Genomic DNA, 21,628 nt, shown 5'->3' with positions numbered 1-21,628 from the left:
TTGCATTCATCAAGGCAATACAGAATTATGCCATGGCAGTGACGGAAGGACACTAATCAGACTATATGGTATTTTGAACAAGATACCACTAGTTAAGCTGAGATTCAGCGTCTTCAACTTTTAATTGTAGCATCATATTACAAGATAAAAGTAAAAAAAAAAAATAATATTTCAACCAAAGACTTTTCCACCTAATCTGTTAAACACATTGCCAAAATATGCAGAATGAATTTCAGAGAGAAAATATTGTTTTTATGGTACTTTTGAAGAACAGTATCTGAGACACGCTAGGCTTATACTCTAGATCAACCAAACAACTAATTATTACAAGAGACTGTGAGATAATTCCATATTAGAAATTCAATTATTTTTGTAATTGGTTAGCAAAATTTATTTAATGAAGTTTAAAACCGAATAAAAGCTGAGTTCAGAATTAAAGCCATTTTTATATTAGTTCAAGACATCTGGTTGAAAACCTCACCATTTAGTTTGATTCTTTCCAGGTACTTAAGATGTATTTTGCCTTTGCTGAAGAAACAGTATGCTTCTCAACAGCTACGGGCTATTCCCAGCTTTAAAAACATTAATACAAAGCATTAATACAAAGGCACCTTGACAGTCTCCAGATATGTACATATTTCAAAAGACCCTTGAAAATTAAGAGGAGTCGATATGTTCTTACACTGCATGTAATCACAGAGATCTTAAGAATCAGATGTATTTAAACAAATTTAATTTTAGATGACTGAAGTAGCATCCATTTACAACACTTCAGAAGATATTCCGTGAAACTGCTGCTGTACTAGAGGATAAAATGGTTAAAAACAACTGAAAAAACATTGTACTAGAACTCTTTCTTCTGTACCTTTACTCAAACCTGTCATTCCTGTTGTGGCCTGTAAGAAGTGTATTTTCACTCCTACTATCTCTATCAAACAGAAGACAGCAGTCAGAAAATACTAAGTTTCCATACAAGAACATCAAACAGATCAAACGAGTGACAGAATTAAATGAAGAAAGAAAAATTTGAAACAGATCAGTGATTTCCATCTTGTATTACAGATACAGGTGTTGACCTGATAATGATTGTGAAGATAAAAATGGATTAAAGTAATCCAGCAGATACCTAGGTAATTTATAATTGTTTAATCTATGCTCCAATCATGTCCTATACAAGGCAAAAAGAATAATTCCAGCTTAGATATCATTTGACTTCTAGAAAGTCTATTACAGCAGAATCTGACCTCCTAAAGCAGAGAAACGAAGGGACTGAAGGAAGAAATCGAAGTGAAAAACAACTGACAAGAGTCTATGAAGCATGGTGTCGTAGAACTTCATGGATCAGTTGATATTTTAGTATTAACAGTGGAAGTCACTGAATTACACTTGTCTGATGATGAAAAGATATACCAGATATGTTAACAGCACAGTCTAAGAGATTAAAAAAGATTTTCCTCACCATAATTTATTGGCACATACAGCAAGATTTCTTTAAATTTTCATTTTGTCTCGCTCCACTGTGTTGGGTATACAAATCTGACACATTCATCTCTCAGATGAAAAGTAAAGTATATGTATGCCTTCAAATCTAGTTCTTTTTTTCCCCCCATAGGATTTTAGAGCTCTATGATTTATTTTTTATGTGTATATATATATATATATATATATACATATATATATATATATATATATATATACACATATATATATACATATACACATAAAAAAAACTGAAATTGTTTTAAAATGTTATTGAATATTTGGTTACAATTTCTGGAGAATCCTATGGCCTATGTTGTCTTTCCCACAGTTATATACTCTTCAAAAAAACCTGCAACTTTGCAGCACCTGTTCAACATGCTTATACTCTAAGAAGTTAACAAAAGCAACTAAACTTAAACCTGTCTCCTCCATAACATAAGCGCACAGAATTACATAATTAAAGTACCACAGTATTACTCTATTGTATCTGTAGTTATTAAATATCCTCATTGCCTCTCTGTCACTATTTTCCCAGTTCCATTACTAATAACACTACTTCTTTCATCTACCAGTTTTGCATATTTGCTGCAAACTAGAACAGCAAGAACAGGAGAGATCTCACATGGCACTCATTGCCTTTTCAGTGCTTATCTTTTCACACAAGCTCTATTACTACTTACTGTTACACGTATTGTCTGTTGAAAGCACTCAGTATCTGAAATACCTTGTTTGGATGCAAGGATAGTAAGTTCGGAAAGCTTGTAGAAAGACCTTTCAGATATGTCTAAAAAGCTATGTTGTGTGTAACAGGCCACAAGGATGACGTTTTTGTTGACTCTAAGATATTCCAAAAGCAAGCAAGCATCCCCCTTCCCCCCAACAACAACAAAAACAAAAAAAAAAAACACCACCCACAAATAAGGTTTTCAAGATCACCACAGAAGAAAGACACCTAGTGAGAATAGACATTTTAGGTAGATATTTGGGCTCTTAGAACTGGCCTTTAAGATGGCAGTTCTGACCGTCACCTCTTTAACCTTACGTTTTACTTGAGAAACCTTGCTTTGATAGACTGGTCTAAAAAAATGATTCAGAAGTCATATTCAGATTGTTTAAGCATGTCTGCATCTACTCTAGACTATGTGAAAATGCATCTCAGCAGCTACAAAATTTCCAGAATAGCTCCAGTGTCCTGTTGCCTCTGCTTGCATCACATGAAAGAAACTCAAATGAGAGCACCTCTTTTGGGCACAAATTCAGCTCCAGCTAAATAGACAAACATTCATTAAATAAAGAACTCAATGAAATCAATAAATTCCAGGTTGCTGCACTTTCTCAGGAAGAGGGACCTACACCCAGCCCAATTCAACAGTCACGGATGTGTCAAACAATCCATTTCTTGTCTGCTGAAACTTTATTCCAAATTAAAAGACAAAGGACTGAACTACGCTGTTACTGTTGAAGACAAGAGGTACTCTGAACCACATCACAGGAAATACAAGGTACTCTTGCAAAGGAATGAAGTGTAGCAGCCACTGATAAAATCAGTCATGTGTATAAGATGCAATTAAATCTATAAAGGAGTCCACACAGAAGCATGTGAATTCACATTAGTCCACCAGAACAGATCTTGGCTTGCTACAGCTAAAGCTTGTTGAACAGTTGAACAAAACAGCTGAAGATTTTCAGGATGTAATTATCTTCAGTAAGAGGAACAAATTTTGAAATGCAAGTCTGAGCAGAAATCCACTAAAAGCAGCAACCGGATGTCCTAAAAATACTAGTAATGAAAAGCTCCAAAGCAGAATATTAGTGGTAGATAATTCTCCTCAAAACATGTTAGAGATGGGATTAACTAGTCTTTGGAGTTTGAGTGCTTCTGCTATACTTTAAGTGAAGACTGGCAAATACAGTACAACTCAAAGAGAGGCTACCCAAAGCCAGGAAGAAGAATTCTGATATGGAAGAAAGCTTGATTTAAAAATCCTTGCTTATGGTACCTTAATTTTAAGGAAAATATTTTAAGCTTGTCCCCCTCTGTTATTTTTAATTTAATTTAGAATATCACCAAGATAAACTGTGGTCTTGTGTACTCGTAATGGAACAACTATAAGAAATATCTGTAAGTACTCGGTACCACTAATAGGTACGAAAAAATTCAGTGAGTTAAAATGTAGAGTTTAAGAGAAGACATTAGAAAGTTACATGAAATTACACTAAAGTTATTTTTTTTGACCTCATTTTTTTTTGGATTCAAGATATTACATCCATAGTCTAACTGCAATCAGATTCCCAGCCCAAAACTTAAGAAAAGGTAACCTTTAAACTCATGTCTCCCCTTCAAATGCACACTTTACTTGCATCTTCTTTGCCTTTGAAAGATGTGGACATTAACTATTCCTTCCTGTGAACCACTCAGGAAATCATTCAAAATCACAGCTATGCAGAACAAAGCACCTTAGGGAGTAAAAAATTTTTTTTTTTTTAATAATGAAAAAGAAATGCTTCTTTTAAAAAATAGACTAAAATATTTGTGCTATAGCCCAAGTGGAGATATGTTAGAGAGGATTCAGTGTGCTAGTGAGACAGTTTCAATCATAAGTATTATTTAGCAGCCTATGAATACTACTGCACAAAGCAATTTAAACTGCAACTCCCTTCTGACTTTTAATCAGTTTCCTCACCGAAATTGCACCAAGTTCTCTCTTAATAATCCCATCTCATCTCCGAAATCATATGCTTACCTTCCTCTGTTTCTACGGGTTGCTGGGATAGAATTTTAAGAAGAACTGGATTTTTCCACACTCCTTCCCTTGTGATATCCACCAGTATTTGGAGGTTGTTATTCCCAAATTCCAGTAAAGCATCATGTGAATCCTACAACATGAAAAATAAATCATTAGAAATCTTTGCTAAACATTTTAATGAAATTTTATTAAAATATAATAAAATACTAGGACAGATAATTTTACACTATTCTTCTAAGTCATTACTGTTCTGACATGCTTGCATTGGTGTCTTCACAACACATCCTTTCTCATATATGCTTCTCTAATGCTACAATAAAGCTTCCCAACTGCCATATAAAGAAACTTAGCTGTAATGACAGCTCAAAAAAACAACTGTTCTGCAGTTGTAACTCTTCTGCAATTTTCATGTCTCTTCATGCATGCATGTAACAATTTCCTCATTTTTAAGTCTACCACTACTTTCTAGCTTTTAAATATATTTTTTTTTTCATAAAAGATGAAGGGTTTTGTAATAAAGCATATAATGCCAACTGAGAAATTGGAATTAAGACTAATTACTTCTCAAAATGAATAAAAAAACATTGTGAGCCTCAGACTTTATATTTACTGTAAGCAATAGTGAGAGAAGACTTATTTCTTTGAGAGATATTAAAGCATGCTGTTTGGTACAAAGTCCAAATTCACAGTTACATTCTTCTGATCAGTACCCTCTGACAGGGCAGTCCAGTGCCATCAAGTGTTTTCACCTTCTTGCAGAAGAAGGGTTCTGAGAGAGCAGCACACAAATTTTAGCTGATTTGATTTGGATGGACAGTGAAGCAATGATTAAAAATCATCCTAAAATTTAATGCAGAAGAAGGGGGAGCTGCCAGCATTCAGCTGTCTCTCAGTAGTCTGAGAAAAGCGAGAGGAAAAAAACATCTTTAAGGAAGGAACAGCATGCACCAGAAGGGGCTCAGAAAGGACTCTCATCTGCCAAAAGGGTGAGGCAGATGAGGGGTCATAAGAAAATGTAGATTTCCTGGTGGTTACACATGTGAGAAGACTCAGGGAACTTAAAGAGAAAACAGAGCACAACATAAACAGCAGAGACTGCTGTACAACACTTGCAATCCTGACCAAAGTGGATCATGAACAACTTCTTTAATCAAGATGAATACTCATTTCTACTTTATACAGACACACCACTCCCTTGGAAACTAATCCATGCATAGCACATTTACAAATTAAGATCCAAGTATTTCCAATCCTGATAGTTTTGATGCTGTGAAAACTGACTCAGACACAGCACACTGAGCAGGTCTCCAACAGAGAGGTTCATCCATGAAACCTGTTTGCATTGTACTATCCTCAGGGAGATCAAGCCCTACCATTTTTAATTCTGGAAATCTGAGGGAAGAATAATAGAAGTAACACGGGAAAAGGTTATGTCAACACACAAGAAAATTAACTGGAATTGAATTCCAGCATTTAATGTTTCTAGCAGGAAAACTGACACAGTGTTGACCTGCGCTGAAGAAGTTACAGTACCACTGAGCAAGATCTCCCCAGAACTGACAAAACTGAAGCTACCTAACTATCTGTAGTCAATTTGTGACTACACATGTAGTAAAAGCATTCCTTCCATCAGTCACACACGACATCAGTCATGTTTTAAGTTTGAGAGAGCATTTGATACATGACAATATCCACTGGTTCTAACAAGCTGTGTTTAGAGTTGGCAGTACTTTTAATCATACAACCTTAGAATAGTTTGAGTTGGAAGGGACCTTTAAAGTCCAATTCTCCCACCTGACATGGGCAGGGACACCTACCTCAAGAATCACCTGCTCAAATCACAGAATTGTCTAGGTTGGAAGAGACCTCAAGATCATCGAGTCGAAACTCTGACCTAACAAGTACTTCACTAAACCACATCACTAAGTTCAACATCTAAATCTCTTTGAAAGACCTCCAGGAATGGTGACTCCACCACTTCCTTGGGCAGCCCCATCCAACCTAACCTTGCATGAACAGGGCATCCATAACTTCAGTTCCAGTACCTCATCAACCTCAACAAAGAACTTCTAATCTAAATTTACCCTCTTTTCGTTTAAAACTATTACTCCTTGGCCTACAACTACAGGTTTTTGTAAATGCTCCCTCTCCATCTTCATAGATGCCCCATTTACCAGAAGGCCACTGCAAGGTCTCCCCAGAGCTTTCTTTTCTCCAGGCTGACCAACCCCAGCTCTCTCTGCCTCTCTTCACCGAATAGATGCTCCAGCCCTCTGATCAGCTTTAGATCAGGTCCAGAGGAGGGTCCCAACAGATTCACATTTTTCTTGTGCTGGGCATCCCACAGCTGGGCACAGTACTCCAGGTGGGATATCACAAGGGTAGAACAGGGAGCCAATTGTCCCCCTCTGGACCTCCTGGTCCTACTACTTTTTGTGCAGCCCAGGATATGGTTGGCTATCTACACCAACTAACAGGCTCCCATACAATTTCTCCTTCTCCAACATCCCCAAGTTCTTCTCCATAGGGCTGATCTCAATCCATTTATTCACCAGGATGTACTGATATTTGGGATTACCCTGACCCAGGTGCAGCGCCTTGCACTTGGCTTCGTTGAACTTCATGACATTCATGTGAGCTCACTTTTCAAGCTTGTGTGGGTCCCTCTGGATTGCATCCCTTCTGTCACGTCACCACTCTGCTTGGTGTCATCTGCAAACTTGCTGAGGATGCACTCAATCCCACTGAGTATGACATCAGTAAAGATACTAATAAGTACCAGTCCTAATACAGACCCCTGAGAGATACCACCAATATCACTGATCTCCACGTGAACATTGAGATATTGGTTGAGATATTGATATATTCCCTGGATGCAGCCATCCAGCTAATTCCTTATCCATGAAATAGCCCAATTCTCAAATCCATACTTCTCCAATTGAGAGACAAGGATGCTGCTGTATGGGACCATATCAAAGGCCTTACAGAATTCCAGGTAAATGCATCGGTTGCTTTTCCCTTATCCACTGATATAGTTATTGCACCACAGAATACCAGGAGATGGTTCAGATTTGCCCTTGGTTGTCTGAATACCTGGTTCGCAGTCTGAATAACCTCCTTGTCTTCCATATGCTTTAACATAGCTTCAAGGATGATCTATTCCATGATCTTCCCAGGCACACAGATGAGGCCTGTCTACAGTTTCTGCTCTTCCTTTCTATCATGTTTTAAAAATTTGAGTGATGTTTCCCTTCTTCCAGTCACTGCAGACTTTACCTGACTGTCATGACTTTTCAAGTATGATGGAGAGAGGCTTGGCAACTACATTAACCCTCATGCCCTAGGATGCCATGTCATCAGGCCCTATAGGCTTATGTACAATGCTATTATTAACCTCAGGTTTCCTTCCAATACCCTCTGTCGTATTCTCGATCTATACTGGAATTAGTTCCATGTTCTGAACTAATAGATATGATCACTTTTATTAATAATTATAATTGTAATATATTATATTGTATCTATCATAATTATGTGATTATTACAGATTATTAATAGAGTCTTTATTTTCCTTCAACTCTTCCTTCTCTACTTTTACACCTCTCCAGACTACAGAATTAAACTGTGCTAACATTAGGACCACTCAGAATACTGGAGTAACCAAGGAGTCTTGTGCCATGGATTGTCAAGACACAATGAACTTCTTTCTACATTGTAACATACAAGATGCATTCTTCAAGTTACTGAGTTATCTTCTATAACAAAGTAAATCTGCTATGAAAATACACAAGACTACCATACAGAGTAAAAGGCATCTTTGAATTTCATGGTTAGATACCCTTTAATACAGGATATATTGAAGTTCAGCAAAGTCCCTAGGATCAGATGCTATTTTCAGACCAACTTTAACGCTCTTACATTCCTTTCTAATACTGCAACAAACTATTCCATAAACCTCTAAACAGGAAAACCCTAATTTAACTGCTGGGCAATGTACCCATGTATCAAGGAGGGAACCTTATTCTTAATAAAGGACTGAGAGCAGAAAATTACATTCTCACAGTGAAGTTTCATTTATGTTGATACACAGCTATCATAATTAAGTCTCAGAACTTTCTTCTTAAAGGACTTCTAATGACCACGAAGCTATACTACCAGATATGCTACTTAATAAAACCCAAATTAAAGTGAAACAGAGCTAACACAGGCTTCCCTCCACCCACTCCCTAGTTATCCACATCTACTGAAAGTATAACATCACATACTAATAGAGTACAGAACAAACAAGTATTCCATTCTTTCAACACTAAAGTCTGTGTCCAGTATTAAGTTTATACTGTTCCATATTCCTAACTACAGAGACTACAACTAAGAACAGTTTACTATGTGAGTACAACAAAGAGGTAGCCAACTAGCCTCAAACAATAGTTTTGAGCAATGCTACTCATTTCAGGCAGAAAGCACTGTTGTGGTTTAACCTGGCCGGCAGCTAAACACCACACAGCCATTTGCTCACCCTTCCCCCTCCCTCTCTGGGATGAGAGAGAGAAATGGGAAAGTGAAGCCTGTGGGTTGAGATAAAGACAGTTTATTAAGACAGGAAAACAATAACAACAACAATAATAATAACAATAACAGTACTACTACTAATACTGTGTACAAAACAAGTGATGCACAATGCAATTGCTTACCACCCACTGACCAATGCCCAGCCTAACCCCTAGCAGCCGCCCCTCTTCCCCTCCCCTCCATACCTTGTTCAGATGGTATGGAATACCCCTTTGGCCAGTTTGGGTCAGCTGTCCTGCGTCTGTCCCCTCCCAGCTCCTGCTGCACCCCCAGCCTGCCTCTTGGCAGGGCAGAGTGAGAAACTCAAAAGTCTTTGGCTTAGTGCTTAGCGTAAGCACTGCTCTGCAACAATTAAAACACCAGCATGTTATCAGCACTCTTCTCATCCTAATCCCAAACACAGCACCCTACCAGCTACTAGGATGAAAATTAACTGTCCTACCTGAAACCAGGACAAGCACTAAAAATAATTATTCTTTAAGAAAAAATCTGATTTTTCACAAGTTAACGCCTTTAGATTCATTGTACTCCAGAGCTAGGCTAATCATCTTTCCTAACCTGCAGTCATCATATAAAGAAACAATATCCCCATGAACCTTTAAATAAACAGACTTTCCACCTATAATCAATCTTTAATGTAATAGGCAAATTAGGAAAGGAGGAAGAAAAAGCAAATTAACAGTAATCAGTTACCACTGTTAAAATCCCATCTAAGTACTGGCTACCTTCAGCTGTCAGATTGTCTCGTAAGGTTTGATGCTTGACACTGGCTTGGATCTGAGATATTGCAGAGATGCTGCCAAGACTTGTCCTCAGACTATCATTACTTGCTGATCATATGTATGCACACTAATGACACTGCACATCAAAAGTAAATAAAGGGCTCTGGGGACTACACTGAAGGGGGCACAAGCTGGTTTTCTTCACTTTGTTGAGGAAAATGCAAGACTGAAAGCAAAATGAAGGCCAAGGAAAATGTGAGACCACATCAGTAAAACAGTGCATCAAATGACAAAGGATGCTGAACAGGCTGGGGTACTTGATAATTTTGCCTCAGATTTTACTGTTAAGGTCTGCACTCTGGCCTTCCTGGTCCCTTATATACCTAGTCAGAGATTTAGGGGCCATGAAGCAGCACAAGGACAAGATATGTATGCCCTAAATTGTTTGTCATATGTCCATGGCATTGAACACTGCAAATCTGATGGAGCTCACTGATGTCACTGCAAGACCAATACTACCTCTGAAAAGTCATGACCACTGGGGGAAGGTTTCTGGTGCATGGAAAATAAACAAACAAACAAAAAAACCATCACACTAGTTTTCCAAGATCAAGAGGTATACTCTGGAGAACTACAGGCCAGTCAACATTAAGCACCATCCCCAGCAAGACCATGGAGCAGACTCTTCACGTGGCTGAATGCAGTTTCCAGAAAGACAACAGTGTGACTCAGAACACTGGGCTGACACATCTTTATTCATGTTCTGAATAACTGACAGAGCATGGTCTCAGTTGGTCCACAGCTCACTTAGAGAGCAGCTGACATAGTGGAGGACAGAGCAGCCATCGAGAAGGACCTCTGACAGGCTGCAGGAACAAGTTGACAGGGATTTCATGAAGTTCCACACAGACAAATGCAAGTGTTGCACCTCGCACAGAACCAAGCATCAACAGAAGCTGCTGACCAACTGGACAGATTCCAGTTTGGCACAACTGGCCGTTAGGGTCTGTACGATCAATGGGCAGTGAACCCTTAGAGCAAACAATGCAAAATAGAATCATAAAGGCTGGAAGAGACCTTCAAGGTCATCTGGTCCAACCATCACCATATCACCAGTATCATCCACTAAACCATGTCCCTAAGCACCAGGTCCAACCTTTCCTTGAACATCCCCAGGGATGGTGACTCCACCACCTCCCTGTGCAGGCCATTCCAATGCCTGACTACTCTGAGAAGAAACATCTCCTGATTTCCAATTTAAACCTCCCCCAGTACAACTTGAGGCCATTCCCTTTGGTCCTATCACGAGTTACCTGTGAGAAGAGACTGACTCCCAGCTCCCTACACCTTCCTTTCAGGCAGATGTAGAGAGCAATGAGGTCTCCCCTGAGCCTCCTCTTACTCCAGACTAAACAGCCCCAGTTCCCTCAGCTGCTCCTCACAGGACTTGTGTTCCAGGCCCTTCACCAGCTTCACAGCCCTTCTCTGGGCACACTCCAGAACCTTGATGTCCTTTTTGCAGTGAGGCGCCCAAAGCTGAACACAACACTCAAGGTGTGGCCTCGCCAGCACAGAGTATAGGGGGGCAATCCCCTTCCTTGTCCTGCTGGCTGCACTATTCCTGATACAAGCCAGGATGTCATTGGCCTTCTTGGCCACCTGGGCACATGGCCAGCTCATGTTCAGATGAGCACCTATTAGCACCCCCAGATCCTTTTTCTCTGCACAGCTTTCCAGTCACCCTGCCCGAGGCCTGTAGTGCTGCATGGGGTTGTTGTGACCAAAGTGCAGGACTTGGCACTTAGCCATATAGAACCTCATCCCTTGGCCTCTGCCCATCGACCCAACCTGTCCATGTCCCTCTGCGGGGCCTTCCTACTCTCTGGCAGATCGACATTTCCCCCCAACTTGGTGTCATCTGCAAACTTACTGAGGGTGCACTCAATTCCCTCATCCAAATCATTAATAAAGATATTAAAGAGGATGGGCCCTAACACTGACCCCTGGGGAACACCACTGGTGTGCTCCTAACCAAAGCCCAAACTGCTCTTAACCAACACCACTAAGCCTAAAAAAGAGCAACAGCACACAGAGGTTTCAGGATGTGTTTAAGCATATGAAAACATTACCAAAGCAATCATTATGCTCACACAGCTGTTCTTCCTCTGAAGTCTTTCTTTCCAGCACTATTTGGACCAGGAAACCAAATTCATCAGAAAGAGCTCCACAGGGAGGATGTTATTTATTTTTAATTAATGTAAGACAAATTCCCCACTTATATAAACACAGCTAGATAGCGTGCTAGTAGATTCAGATAGATAAATGACAAATTTAATGCTTAAGTCAGCCCTGATGCCAGAAGATGTTCAAGTTAAAACCTCAGGGCAGCTTTAGAAGTGAGTAACAAACTGATCTGAATTCATATTTATGAAGTGCGTAACCTCAGACCAGAATTCCTACAAGTGGCAGTCACAAACATAAGAAGTCTGTGTACACCACTGTAGAGTCAGACTTTGGTGACTAAGAAAACTATTAGAGATGTGCAGGTAAATCCTGCATCCTATCCACAAAACAAATAGAAGCACATTTTCAAAGATTGCATTTTTCATCTTTCTCACTGTATGTCATCAAGCAGTCTCTTCAATACGTAAGGGATAGATGAGACCGAACATGCCTTGCTATTAGGGATGACACAGTAGAGAGCCTCTGGGTGAAGATTAAGGAGATGGATAACAAAGCAGATGTCATCACAGGTGTCTACTATTGAGCACCCACCCAGGATGATTGCACAGATGAGCTATTCTATAGGCAATTAAGGATATCTCAGGACTGGTAAGGGAACAGTTGTGTCAGCTCAACACCTTAAGTCTATGTGGCCAGACAGGGTTCATCCCAGAGTGAAGGAATTAGCAGACATTATACCTGGACTCCTATCTGCAATTTACCAAAGGTCTTGGGAATCTGGGCAGGTCCCTGCTGTCTGGAAACTGGCCAATGTTATACACATCTACAAAAAGGGCATGACAGAAGACCCAGGAAAACACTGACCTCTTGGTTTAAATTTAGTGTATACCTTAGTCCCTGGAAAAGATAAAGAGAACATTGTCCCGGAGAATATTTAAATAACAAAGCTGTTGGCAGGCACAGTCAACATGGATCAATCAAAGAAAAGTCCTGCCTTAGTAATTTGATCTTCTATGATAAGGCTACCTGCTTAGCAGATGAAGGGAAGACAATGGATGTAATCTTCCTGGACTTTAGTAAGGCTTTTGATACCTTAACTCACAGCATCCTTCTAGACAAACTGTCCAACTGTGAGACAAACAGGTTCATACTACACTGTGTCAAGAACCAGCTGAGTGGCAAAGCTCAAATGTTTATAGCAAATGGGCTACAACTGGCAGGCATCCAGTCATCAATGGCAATCCCCAAGGCTTAATTCTAGAGCCAGTTCTGTTCAACATTTTTATTGGCGATCTAGACGCAAGTGTTAAATGCATCCTTACCATGTTTGCTAACCTGGGAGATGCTGTTGATTCTGTCTTCAGGGATAGGCAGCCTTGCACAGGGATCTATATAGACTGGACAATCATCAAAAGAACGAAGTTCAACAAAGGAAAATGATGCGTGCTGCACCTGGGGAAGTGTGAGGCCAGACACAGATGAGTGACTGGAAAGCAGTTCAGCAGAAAGAGATCTGGGAGTGCTGGCTGACAGCAGGCTCAATGAGAGCCAGCAGTGTGCCCTGGCAGCCAAGAGAGCAACCTGATTTTGGGGTGCATTAAACACAGCATAGCCAGCTGGTCAAAAGAGGTGATTCTCCTGCTGTAGCTAGCATTGGCGTGGCCTTACCTTGAATACTGTATGCAGTTCTGAGCCCCACAATTAAAAAAGGATATTAAGATACTCAAATACATCCAGAGGAGGGCAACAAGGAGCTGGCCAAGAGGTGACCTACTTGCTCTCTGCAACTCCTTGGGGAAGGGAAACGTAGAAGGAGGTGCCGGTCTCTTCTCCCCAGTAGCTGATCACAGCATGCACAGGAATAGCACAAAGGTGCACCAGGAGAGGTTCAGACTGGACATTAGGAAAAATTTCTTTACCACAAGGGTGGTCAAACACTGGAACGGGCTTCCTAGTGAGGTGGCCGATGCCCCATGCCTGGCAGCGTTTAAACGGCAATTGGAAAATGCCCTCATTAATACACTTTAACTTTTGGTTAGCCTGAAAATATCAGGCAGTTGAACTAGCTGATTTTTTGAAGGTCCTTTCCAGGTGAACTATTGTATGGCATTCTTATACAATAGGTTGTCATAGCATCCATTTTGCATTACCATCTCACATATTAATATTTCAGCTTTATCTTTTATCACTCAAGTGTTCACTCATTGATCAGGTCAGAGACAAAAAAAACAGCCTATGACTTTGAATTTTGCCAGGTATACTGAACCCAGCAAGATTTTACTGCACTATATGAAGACATTTAACATGTGTAAGACCTTGGAATGAGGTAAAAATGACTTTTTAATTAAAAGGCAAGCAGTGCCAGGTTCCTCACAGTTCTATCTTGAAACAAGAGAAAGGATAAGTTAAGGATAAGCTTACATCCATCAAGCACTTTCCAACCAACAAGTGCCAAAGAGCAAGCAAGCAAGCACATTTTTTGAACATCGCATTATAGTAGCTGAGATTTGCTGTCTCTTAATGATACTTATCCCAAGCTCCTCTCTGTTATCAAGTTTCACATTCTAGATGAGCGAGAAGCCACTGTCTCAGAGTAAGAACATACCACACTTATTTGCCACCACCTCTGGAGCAAGGTGTAGTTGACAAAAAGTATCATACAACCCAATAACCAACTCGGACAAAAGTAAAGTGCTACTACTGAAAAGAATGCTATCTATCCAATTTATGACAATCTGTGATTCAGACAACTAATGTAAATAGAGTTTTTTCAACAGCAATTCTTCCCTTGTACGAGGGCTTCAGGATGCAAGATGGAGCTAGCAGATCTCAGTTATGAAAATTATTTAAGTTTCTTAACTTTATCTTCCTCAACTAGTCAGATCACATCCATCCCCACAGTACTTCTCACACTATCCCCTTCCAGATTACTTTCATCAATGGCCCTGTTGCAACTCTCCAATCTTTTTAGACTTATTTTAAAGCACATTTGTGTCCACATCCTTTTGACTGCTGTCACTATTTAAAATCCATGTTGAGATTTCTGCTATGCAAGCTCATACATTACCAATCACAGGTTGCCTCTAATTTTTCCTAGAAGCAAGGGAAATTGGACTCATGAGGGACTGCAGGGCATAGCTGCTGTTATTTAGAATGGAAGAAAGAACAGGTTCAGACACCAAATAAAACTTTTGATAGCATTTTAGTCTGGACATCATTGTTTCCATTTGCAGCTTGAAGACAGCCCCTACATCTTGCTGCTTTGAAACCCAGGGCTTTACTTTTTTCACTCCTGAGAAAGTTTCACACACTCTCACTACCTGTGCAGATTGTAACAGTAACTGCAGTCAGATCCAAAGAAAACACCTGTCCTCCAGCTGGTGCAAGATTCGGAGTTACATCCCTCATCAGCCACACCTGCCCTTTTTGTCAGGGAAAGAATAAGAAAATTAACATATACTGATCTGAGGCATGTCCTAGCATGTCAGTTTTGTGCTACTTTGCTACTGGATTTGTCTAGAGATTAGCACGTGTACACAGTCATGGATTGTGACCCTACAAGTTCTAATGTGACAGGCTGAAAGTGATTTTTGGTGTACTTGTTCTCAAGTTTCTGCTGGAGTGCTACTTCAAAATTTCATTACAAATACCTTTTTGTGAGAATGCAGAAACTTCTTCAGCAAGGTCTGGGTTTAATAGTACTAACATGTTTCACAAATGTTGCCCACTATCGTAACCATGGGAACGTTAGGTAACCATTTAATTCTGAAGCCACAGTTTCAAAAACCCAATAAAAAGGCCGAGTATATTATCACACCTAGTAGCCGCACATCTTGAATTTTCTGTTACTTCTAAAAGTTGACATGAAAGATCTCATCTTGCATCACCCTACCCCTGGAATTTAATAGTTTGCTTCCAACATATTCACCCTCAAGAAAGTCCTGACTAACAGTCTCCCTTCTGTTGACAGAAATATTGATCACTTGTGTCAGAAATCTGAAAACACACATGAATACGCCTTAAAACTTACTCTGCTTGGAAACAAAAATTTTTCTTGCAGATCCCTCCCTCTAAAAATTACTAGTCAAAAGCTCACAATTCTTAAAACTGATATAAATCAGTACTTTTGACTAGTAACTTCTGCTATAACAGGGAAAAGCTTATATTTGCCCTCCCACACTGAATATAAGCGTACATCTTGTTTCGATTCTAGACCACCACTTACAAACTTATTAGGCTCACTTTAGTGTATGGCAAGCTTGCTCCTCAACTTCCCTAATCTAGGATTCTACAGATGCAAAGTGTTACATTGGAAATAGTAAATTTCAAGCCTCTTCCACCAGCCCTAACGTAAGACAAACCTCTGCTGACCAACCCTATTTATGGCCTCCCCAAAAGCAAATGGACTGGGAACAGACCTATCCTCTGCAACATCATAGCTAATAACTATGGACTAAGTATAACAGATGGCATAACTCTATTGTCAAAATAAACTGATATACCTCCAAAATTACTTTTGGGGTGCTGCAACGTGTGTCCACTATGAACTACAGCAGCCAGTAGGAGAATCTCACAATTTAAAGCATTGGTGTCTTCTCTTTTGAGTGCTAATAAACACTGATAAAGCCTTGGGATTTAAACGCTACCTACCACACTTCTTTCTACTACTATGTTTGTGCCCCTACCAACTATTTTTAATGTTGCCATGACTGTAAATATTCCATAGCACTTCAGGAAAAGGAGTTCTGTCCACACCTAAAGTCACCAGTCACAGATCACCTCCGCCTCTGTCTGCTACAGGCAAAACTTCACAGCTCTACTGGTCTGTTTCTCTCAGTTTGAAGTAACAGGTTTATTCATCTTCAGTCTACTGAAGAGTTACTGCACCTGTGATTTCCCTGACTGCAGTTAAAATATCAAGTAGAAGCTCCTTCATAATCTCTACATCAGCATCTTCAGAACTACTGCAGCAGCACCCCAGCCACAAGGACCAAGTAAATATCCAGTCATAGTGGCAAGAGGTCTTGTGATAAGGTCTGCACAAGGACTGCTTCAAGGTTTAATTTCACTTCCAACTGAAGAAGTATTCATCATGGACAATACTAGCTTCTAATTTCATCAGTTAGGATTAATAGACACTAGCAGCAACACCTGGTCCTGGAACCTGCTGGTATAAACATAGCAATGAGAAGAACTAATTGAGAACAGCCCTGCAGAGAAAGACTTGGGATTTCTAGTGGACAAAAAGCTCGACTTGAGCCAGCAGTGCACACTTGCAGCCCAGAAGGCAGTTGGCCTTCTAGGCTGCATCAAAAGAGGAATGGCCAGCAGGTGGAGGGAGGTGATTGTCCTCCTCTACTCTGCCCTTGTGAGGCCCCACTTGGACTACCGCAGCCAAGTCTAGGGCCACCAGCACAAGAAGGATGTGGGGCTGTTAGAGCAGGTCCAGAGGAGGGCTACAAAGATGATCAGAGGGCTGGAGCACCTCTTCTACGAAAAAAGGCTGAGAGAGCTGTGGCTGTTCAGCCTGAAGAAGAGAAGGCTCTGGGGTGACCTTAATGCAGCATTTCAATACTTAAAGGGGGACTTACGAAAAAAGATGGAGAGCAACTCCTTGCCTAGTCAGATAATGACAGGACAAGGGGGAATGGTTTTAAACTAAAAGAGGGAAGATTTAGATTAGATGTTAGGAGAAAATTCTTCACTGTAAGGTGAAGGCCTTAATACATCACTGGAACAGGTTGCCTAGAGAAGCTATGGATCCCCATCCTTGGAGGCGTTCAAGACCAGGTTGGACAAGGCCCTGGGCAACTTGATCTAGTGTGTGGCATCCCTGCCCGTGGCAGGGGGGCTGGGACTAGATGATCTTTGAGGTTTCTTCCAAGCCAAGCCATTCTATGATTTCTATCTTTCAGCTCCATAAGGAGCTGAAGTCCTTGCAGACACTTAAGTACTTTCAGACCGAAGCCTTGAAAACATCTCTTCCTCCTACATTGTCTACTGTAACTATCTTCATTCCAGTGTAGGAACAGTAATTAGCTTGTTTCACCACCACCTTAGAAGACACATTACTGAGAATCACTTGAATTACAGATACATCCTAATATGTTAATCTCACATCAGGTATGGACACTAACTTACTACTCAGATCTTCACAAAAGGCTTTTGTGAGTCTTTAGTCTTCAGAACAGTACTCCAGAGCTGTTACATTACTCCATCTAGTACTCTCATAAAAACCATTAAACAAATCAAGATTTACTATGCTTCTCTTGCTGTAGTTGCTGCTGTGTAGTTACAAATTTGCTAGTCAGCCCAAGGCTGCTAATATTGTTGTTGCAAATAGACTGTCCATTTAGATTTTTGCTGTCAAGAAAGGCACAATGTAGAACAGGTGGAATTCAGGGGAAGTGGCAGAAGAGAAGCATCAAAACAGTAGCTGATTTTATTAAAAACACAGACCTAAAAATTCACAGCTTTCCTTGTTTCAGGTCTTACTGTCTATGATGTTATCATGTGTAAGTCCACTAACAACTGAGGATAATAGTGGCCATCTCAGAAAGCCCTTTGATTTTTATTTCTAACTGAAGTATGAAGATCAATGCAGTCAGTCACTTCAGTCAACTCAGGCAATCATCTCAGTGAACCTCCTTTCATGTTGCACATGGTGACTGTTAATCAGTCAACATATATGTATGTACAGCCTCATACAGCCTCATCAGTCACCCCAGTAGTGTCTCTGTGGCACCCGTTAACTACTGCTCCCGGACTGGAACTTTTCAGTGTATCAGCTGGCAACTGGGCTCAGAGTCAGCACCTGCCAAAAATTTCATTGTAGTCAGCTATTCGTTCAGTTTCAAAGGACACTTCCACATACATCTCAGATTGCATGCTTAACGGGATCAACATAGATAAGTGTGCTGTATGTGTTTCTTCTTAAAATATTTGATACTAAACTTGAATAAAGATTGAATATGGATCTAAAAACCTAATAAATACATCAATACATATACATACACACATAAAATAGAAAAAAATCTAGAACACTTACCTGTATAGACTGATGGAATCCTAGCCACACCTCGTGTGGCAATTCACTTTCAGGAATTGAAAGCAGTAGCTCAAAACAACTCCTGAAAAAGTAAGAGGCAAGTAAGCAAGCTACCCGAACAAATTCTGTTTTTATGATAAATAACATTTGTGGCACATGTTACTTGACATTCAGATAAGAAGTGACAGCAGCAAATATTTTTGACTGCACAAATCAGTTAAGTCAGCAACAACCTCAGAATCAGGCATTAGGTGCCATAGTAAAGAGTACTCCTTTTTACCGTGCACAGTCTCGCTAGGATAGGATAACTTCTAGTCTTATAACCAAATAATGTCTGTTCAATATAGCTCAGGATTGTTGTACTATTTCTGCTCTTCCAAAAACAGAAAAAGGAGGAAGTGAGATCTACTTAACATTCCTTCATTTAAACCATCAGGCTAATGCTATCCCTTTTAAGAAACAAAAGAGAAACAACTTTGCATTTAGTATATCCTCCTCATTTCAGGGGAATGTCATTGAGAACACTGATCACTTTTTTAGGTGGGAAAGCAATGGGAAGACTATTGCCTATACTGTTCATGAATGGGCGGGGGAGTAATCTAACCTTGTACTGGGCATATGAAATACCCAAAAACCAGCTGCCATACAGAACACTTTGACCTATTCAAACTAAGTGCATCAACTATGACACTATGTGTAGAGATACCACAAGATGGACACACAGCTAAAGTGTTCTTGCAACTCATGGCAACATTAAGAAATAAAACCAATCTAAGACTCCAAATATAACAAATACACTGAATAACTTCTAAGGTACACCTGCATTGTAAAATAGTTCCAACTCACGCTAATTCTGGTTCAAAACCTCCAGTCCCAAATAATAAATATGACATATAAGACATAACAGGACAACACATTCATTCTTCCCACATACGTAAGAGCTCAGCTTCAGGAAGGGGAAAAGGTAGAGATGTTCACAAAGCAAACATGAGTTCAAAAATGGTTACTACCCAAAACCAATGACTTTCCCCCTCTCCTCTGACTTTTGACAAAGACATTAAAGAGTTACTTGCAAAACGTTATACCTTAGCAGCTTTCAGCCACATTCTACAGTCATATAACCTGGACAAGCTTGAGAAGTGGGTGCATGTGGACCTAATGAGGTTCAACAAGTCAAAGTGCAAGGTGCTGCACCTGGGTCAGGGAAATCCCAGACATGAGTACAGAATGGGAGAAAAACTAATTGAGAACAGCCCTGCAGAGAAAGACTTGGGATTTCTAGTGGACAAAAAGCTCGACTTGAGCCAGCAGTGCACACTTGCAGCCCAGAAGGCAGTTGGCCTTCTAGGCTGCATCAAAAGAGGAATGGCCAGCAGGTGGAGGGAGGTGATTGTCCTCCTCTACTCTGCCCTTGTGAGGCCCCACTTGGACTACCGCAGCCAAGTCTAGGGCCACCAGCACAAGAAGGATGTGGGGCTGTTAGAGCAGGTCCAGAGGAGGGCTACAAAGATGATCAGAGGGCTGGAGCACCCCTTCTACGAAAAAAGGCTGAGAGAGCTGTGGCTGTTCAGCCTGAAGAAGAGAAGGCTCTGGGGTGACCTTAATGCAGCATTTCAATACTTAAAGGGGGACTTACGAAAAAAGATGGAAAGCAACTCCTTGCCTAGTCAGATAATGACAGGACAAGGGGGAATGGTTTTAAACTAAAAGAGGGAAGATTTAGATTAGATGTTAGGAGAAAATTCTTCATTCAGAGGGTGGTGAGGCACTGGAACAGGCTGCCCCATCCCTGGAGGTTTTCAAAGCCAGGTTAGATGAGGCCCTGGGCAACTTGATCTAGTGTGTGGCATCCCTGCCCATGGCAGGGTGGTTGGAGTTAGATCTTTAAGGTCCCTTCCAACCCAAGACATTCTGATTCTATGATATAAGGTAAACAAAATCAAATGCAAAAATACTTAATTACCATCTTGTTTACCTTTTTTACATTTCAGAAGCTTGCTTTCACAGTTCCCCAGTACTGTTCCTTTAAATAATAGTTTAAACCTGCAAAAAGTTCTAAACACTTTCAGACAGGCAGAAAAAAAGAATAGCCTTCCCCACGGCCATTCAGTCATTATTCAAATAATCAGACTCTAAAATCCCTGTCATTTCCATGCCCAAGAAAAAGTGGGTAACAGAACTGCCAGGTATTCTAAAGGTCATTTGTCTCAATATTATGAAATAATTGGGACTTACTTTTCCACTGTACTCAAGCCTGGCAATAAGAGTTCATTCACCAGTCCAGACAGTTACACCCAGGTTGCTGTTACTTGAGTGTCAAAAACAGTAATAGCAAGCCTCACAAGAGCTCAATTTTAGAACTCTATCTTAACATATGCAAAAAAGTGACTCCATGAGAAATCTGAAGCTCTAGGAGTACAACTACCACATATAACAGCTTACAGCTGAACCACAAGAATGTCCAGGATATTCTGATTACAGATTTCTGTTCCCCCCCCCCCCCTTGATTTAAGAAAATCAAGTTGATTGTCTTAATATTGTGTTAGAAAAACTGACTCTCATTCAACTGGAAAGAGACCATTCAGCCTTCCTTAGTGGCAAGAGTGAGGAATGGCCATTCAGAGTAATCCTTTTGGTAACTCCTCTTCTGTGTTCTCATCCATTCTTCCCAAAGAAGAAATCAACTGCTACTGAACAAAACAGCTTTGGCTTTAGAAAGAACCTAGCATCATTCTTTTGAGCTAACATTACTCTACAATTCAAAGGCATGGTATCATCTTGTTACCAAAGGTTAAATACCTTCTTTTTCCTTTGCGTTTTTAAAGAACAAGGGTTTGGGGGTTCTCCTCAACTTCGTGTTTTCTAACCAATAATGTAAA

General features: G+C 40.3%; 1 protein-coding gene across 1 annotated transcript in view; it reads right to left on the bottom strand.

The window, feature by feature from the left end:
• Positions 1-21,628, bottom strand: part of RLF (RLF zinc finger) — a 53,557-nt gene that overhangs the window by 22,548 nt on the left and 9,381 nt on the right. Inside the window, 2 exon segments of the mRNA XM_032202441.1 lie at positions 4,227-4,359; positions 18,750-18,831. Of these exon segments, the coding sequence (XP_032058332.1) occupies positions 4,227-4,359; positions 18,750-18,831 (215 nt within the window).

Source organism: Aythya fuligula, chromosome 23 (assembly GCF_009819795.1).
Source record: "Aythya fuligula isolate bAytFul2 chromosome 23, bAytFul2.pri, whole genome shotgun sequence".
Classification (NCBI taxonomy): domain Eukaryota; kingdom Metazoa; phylum Chordata; class Aves; order Anseriformes; family Anatidae; genus Aythya; species Aythya fuligula.
Note: the sequence above shows the minus strand (reverse complement) of the source record. Positions and strands in the feature narration are given on the sequence as shown.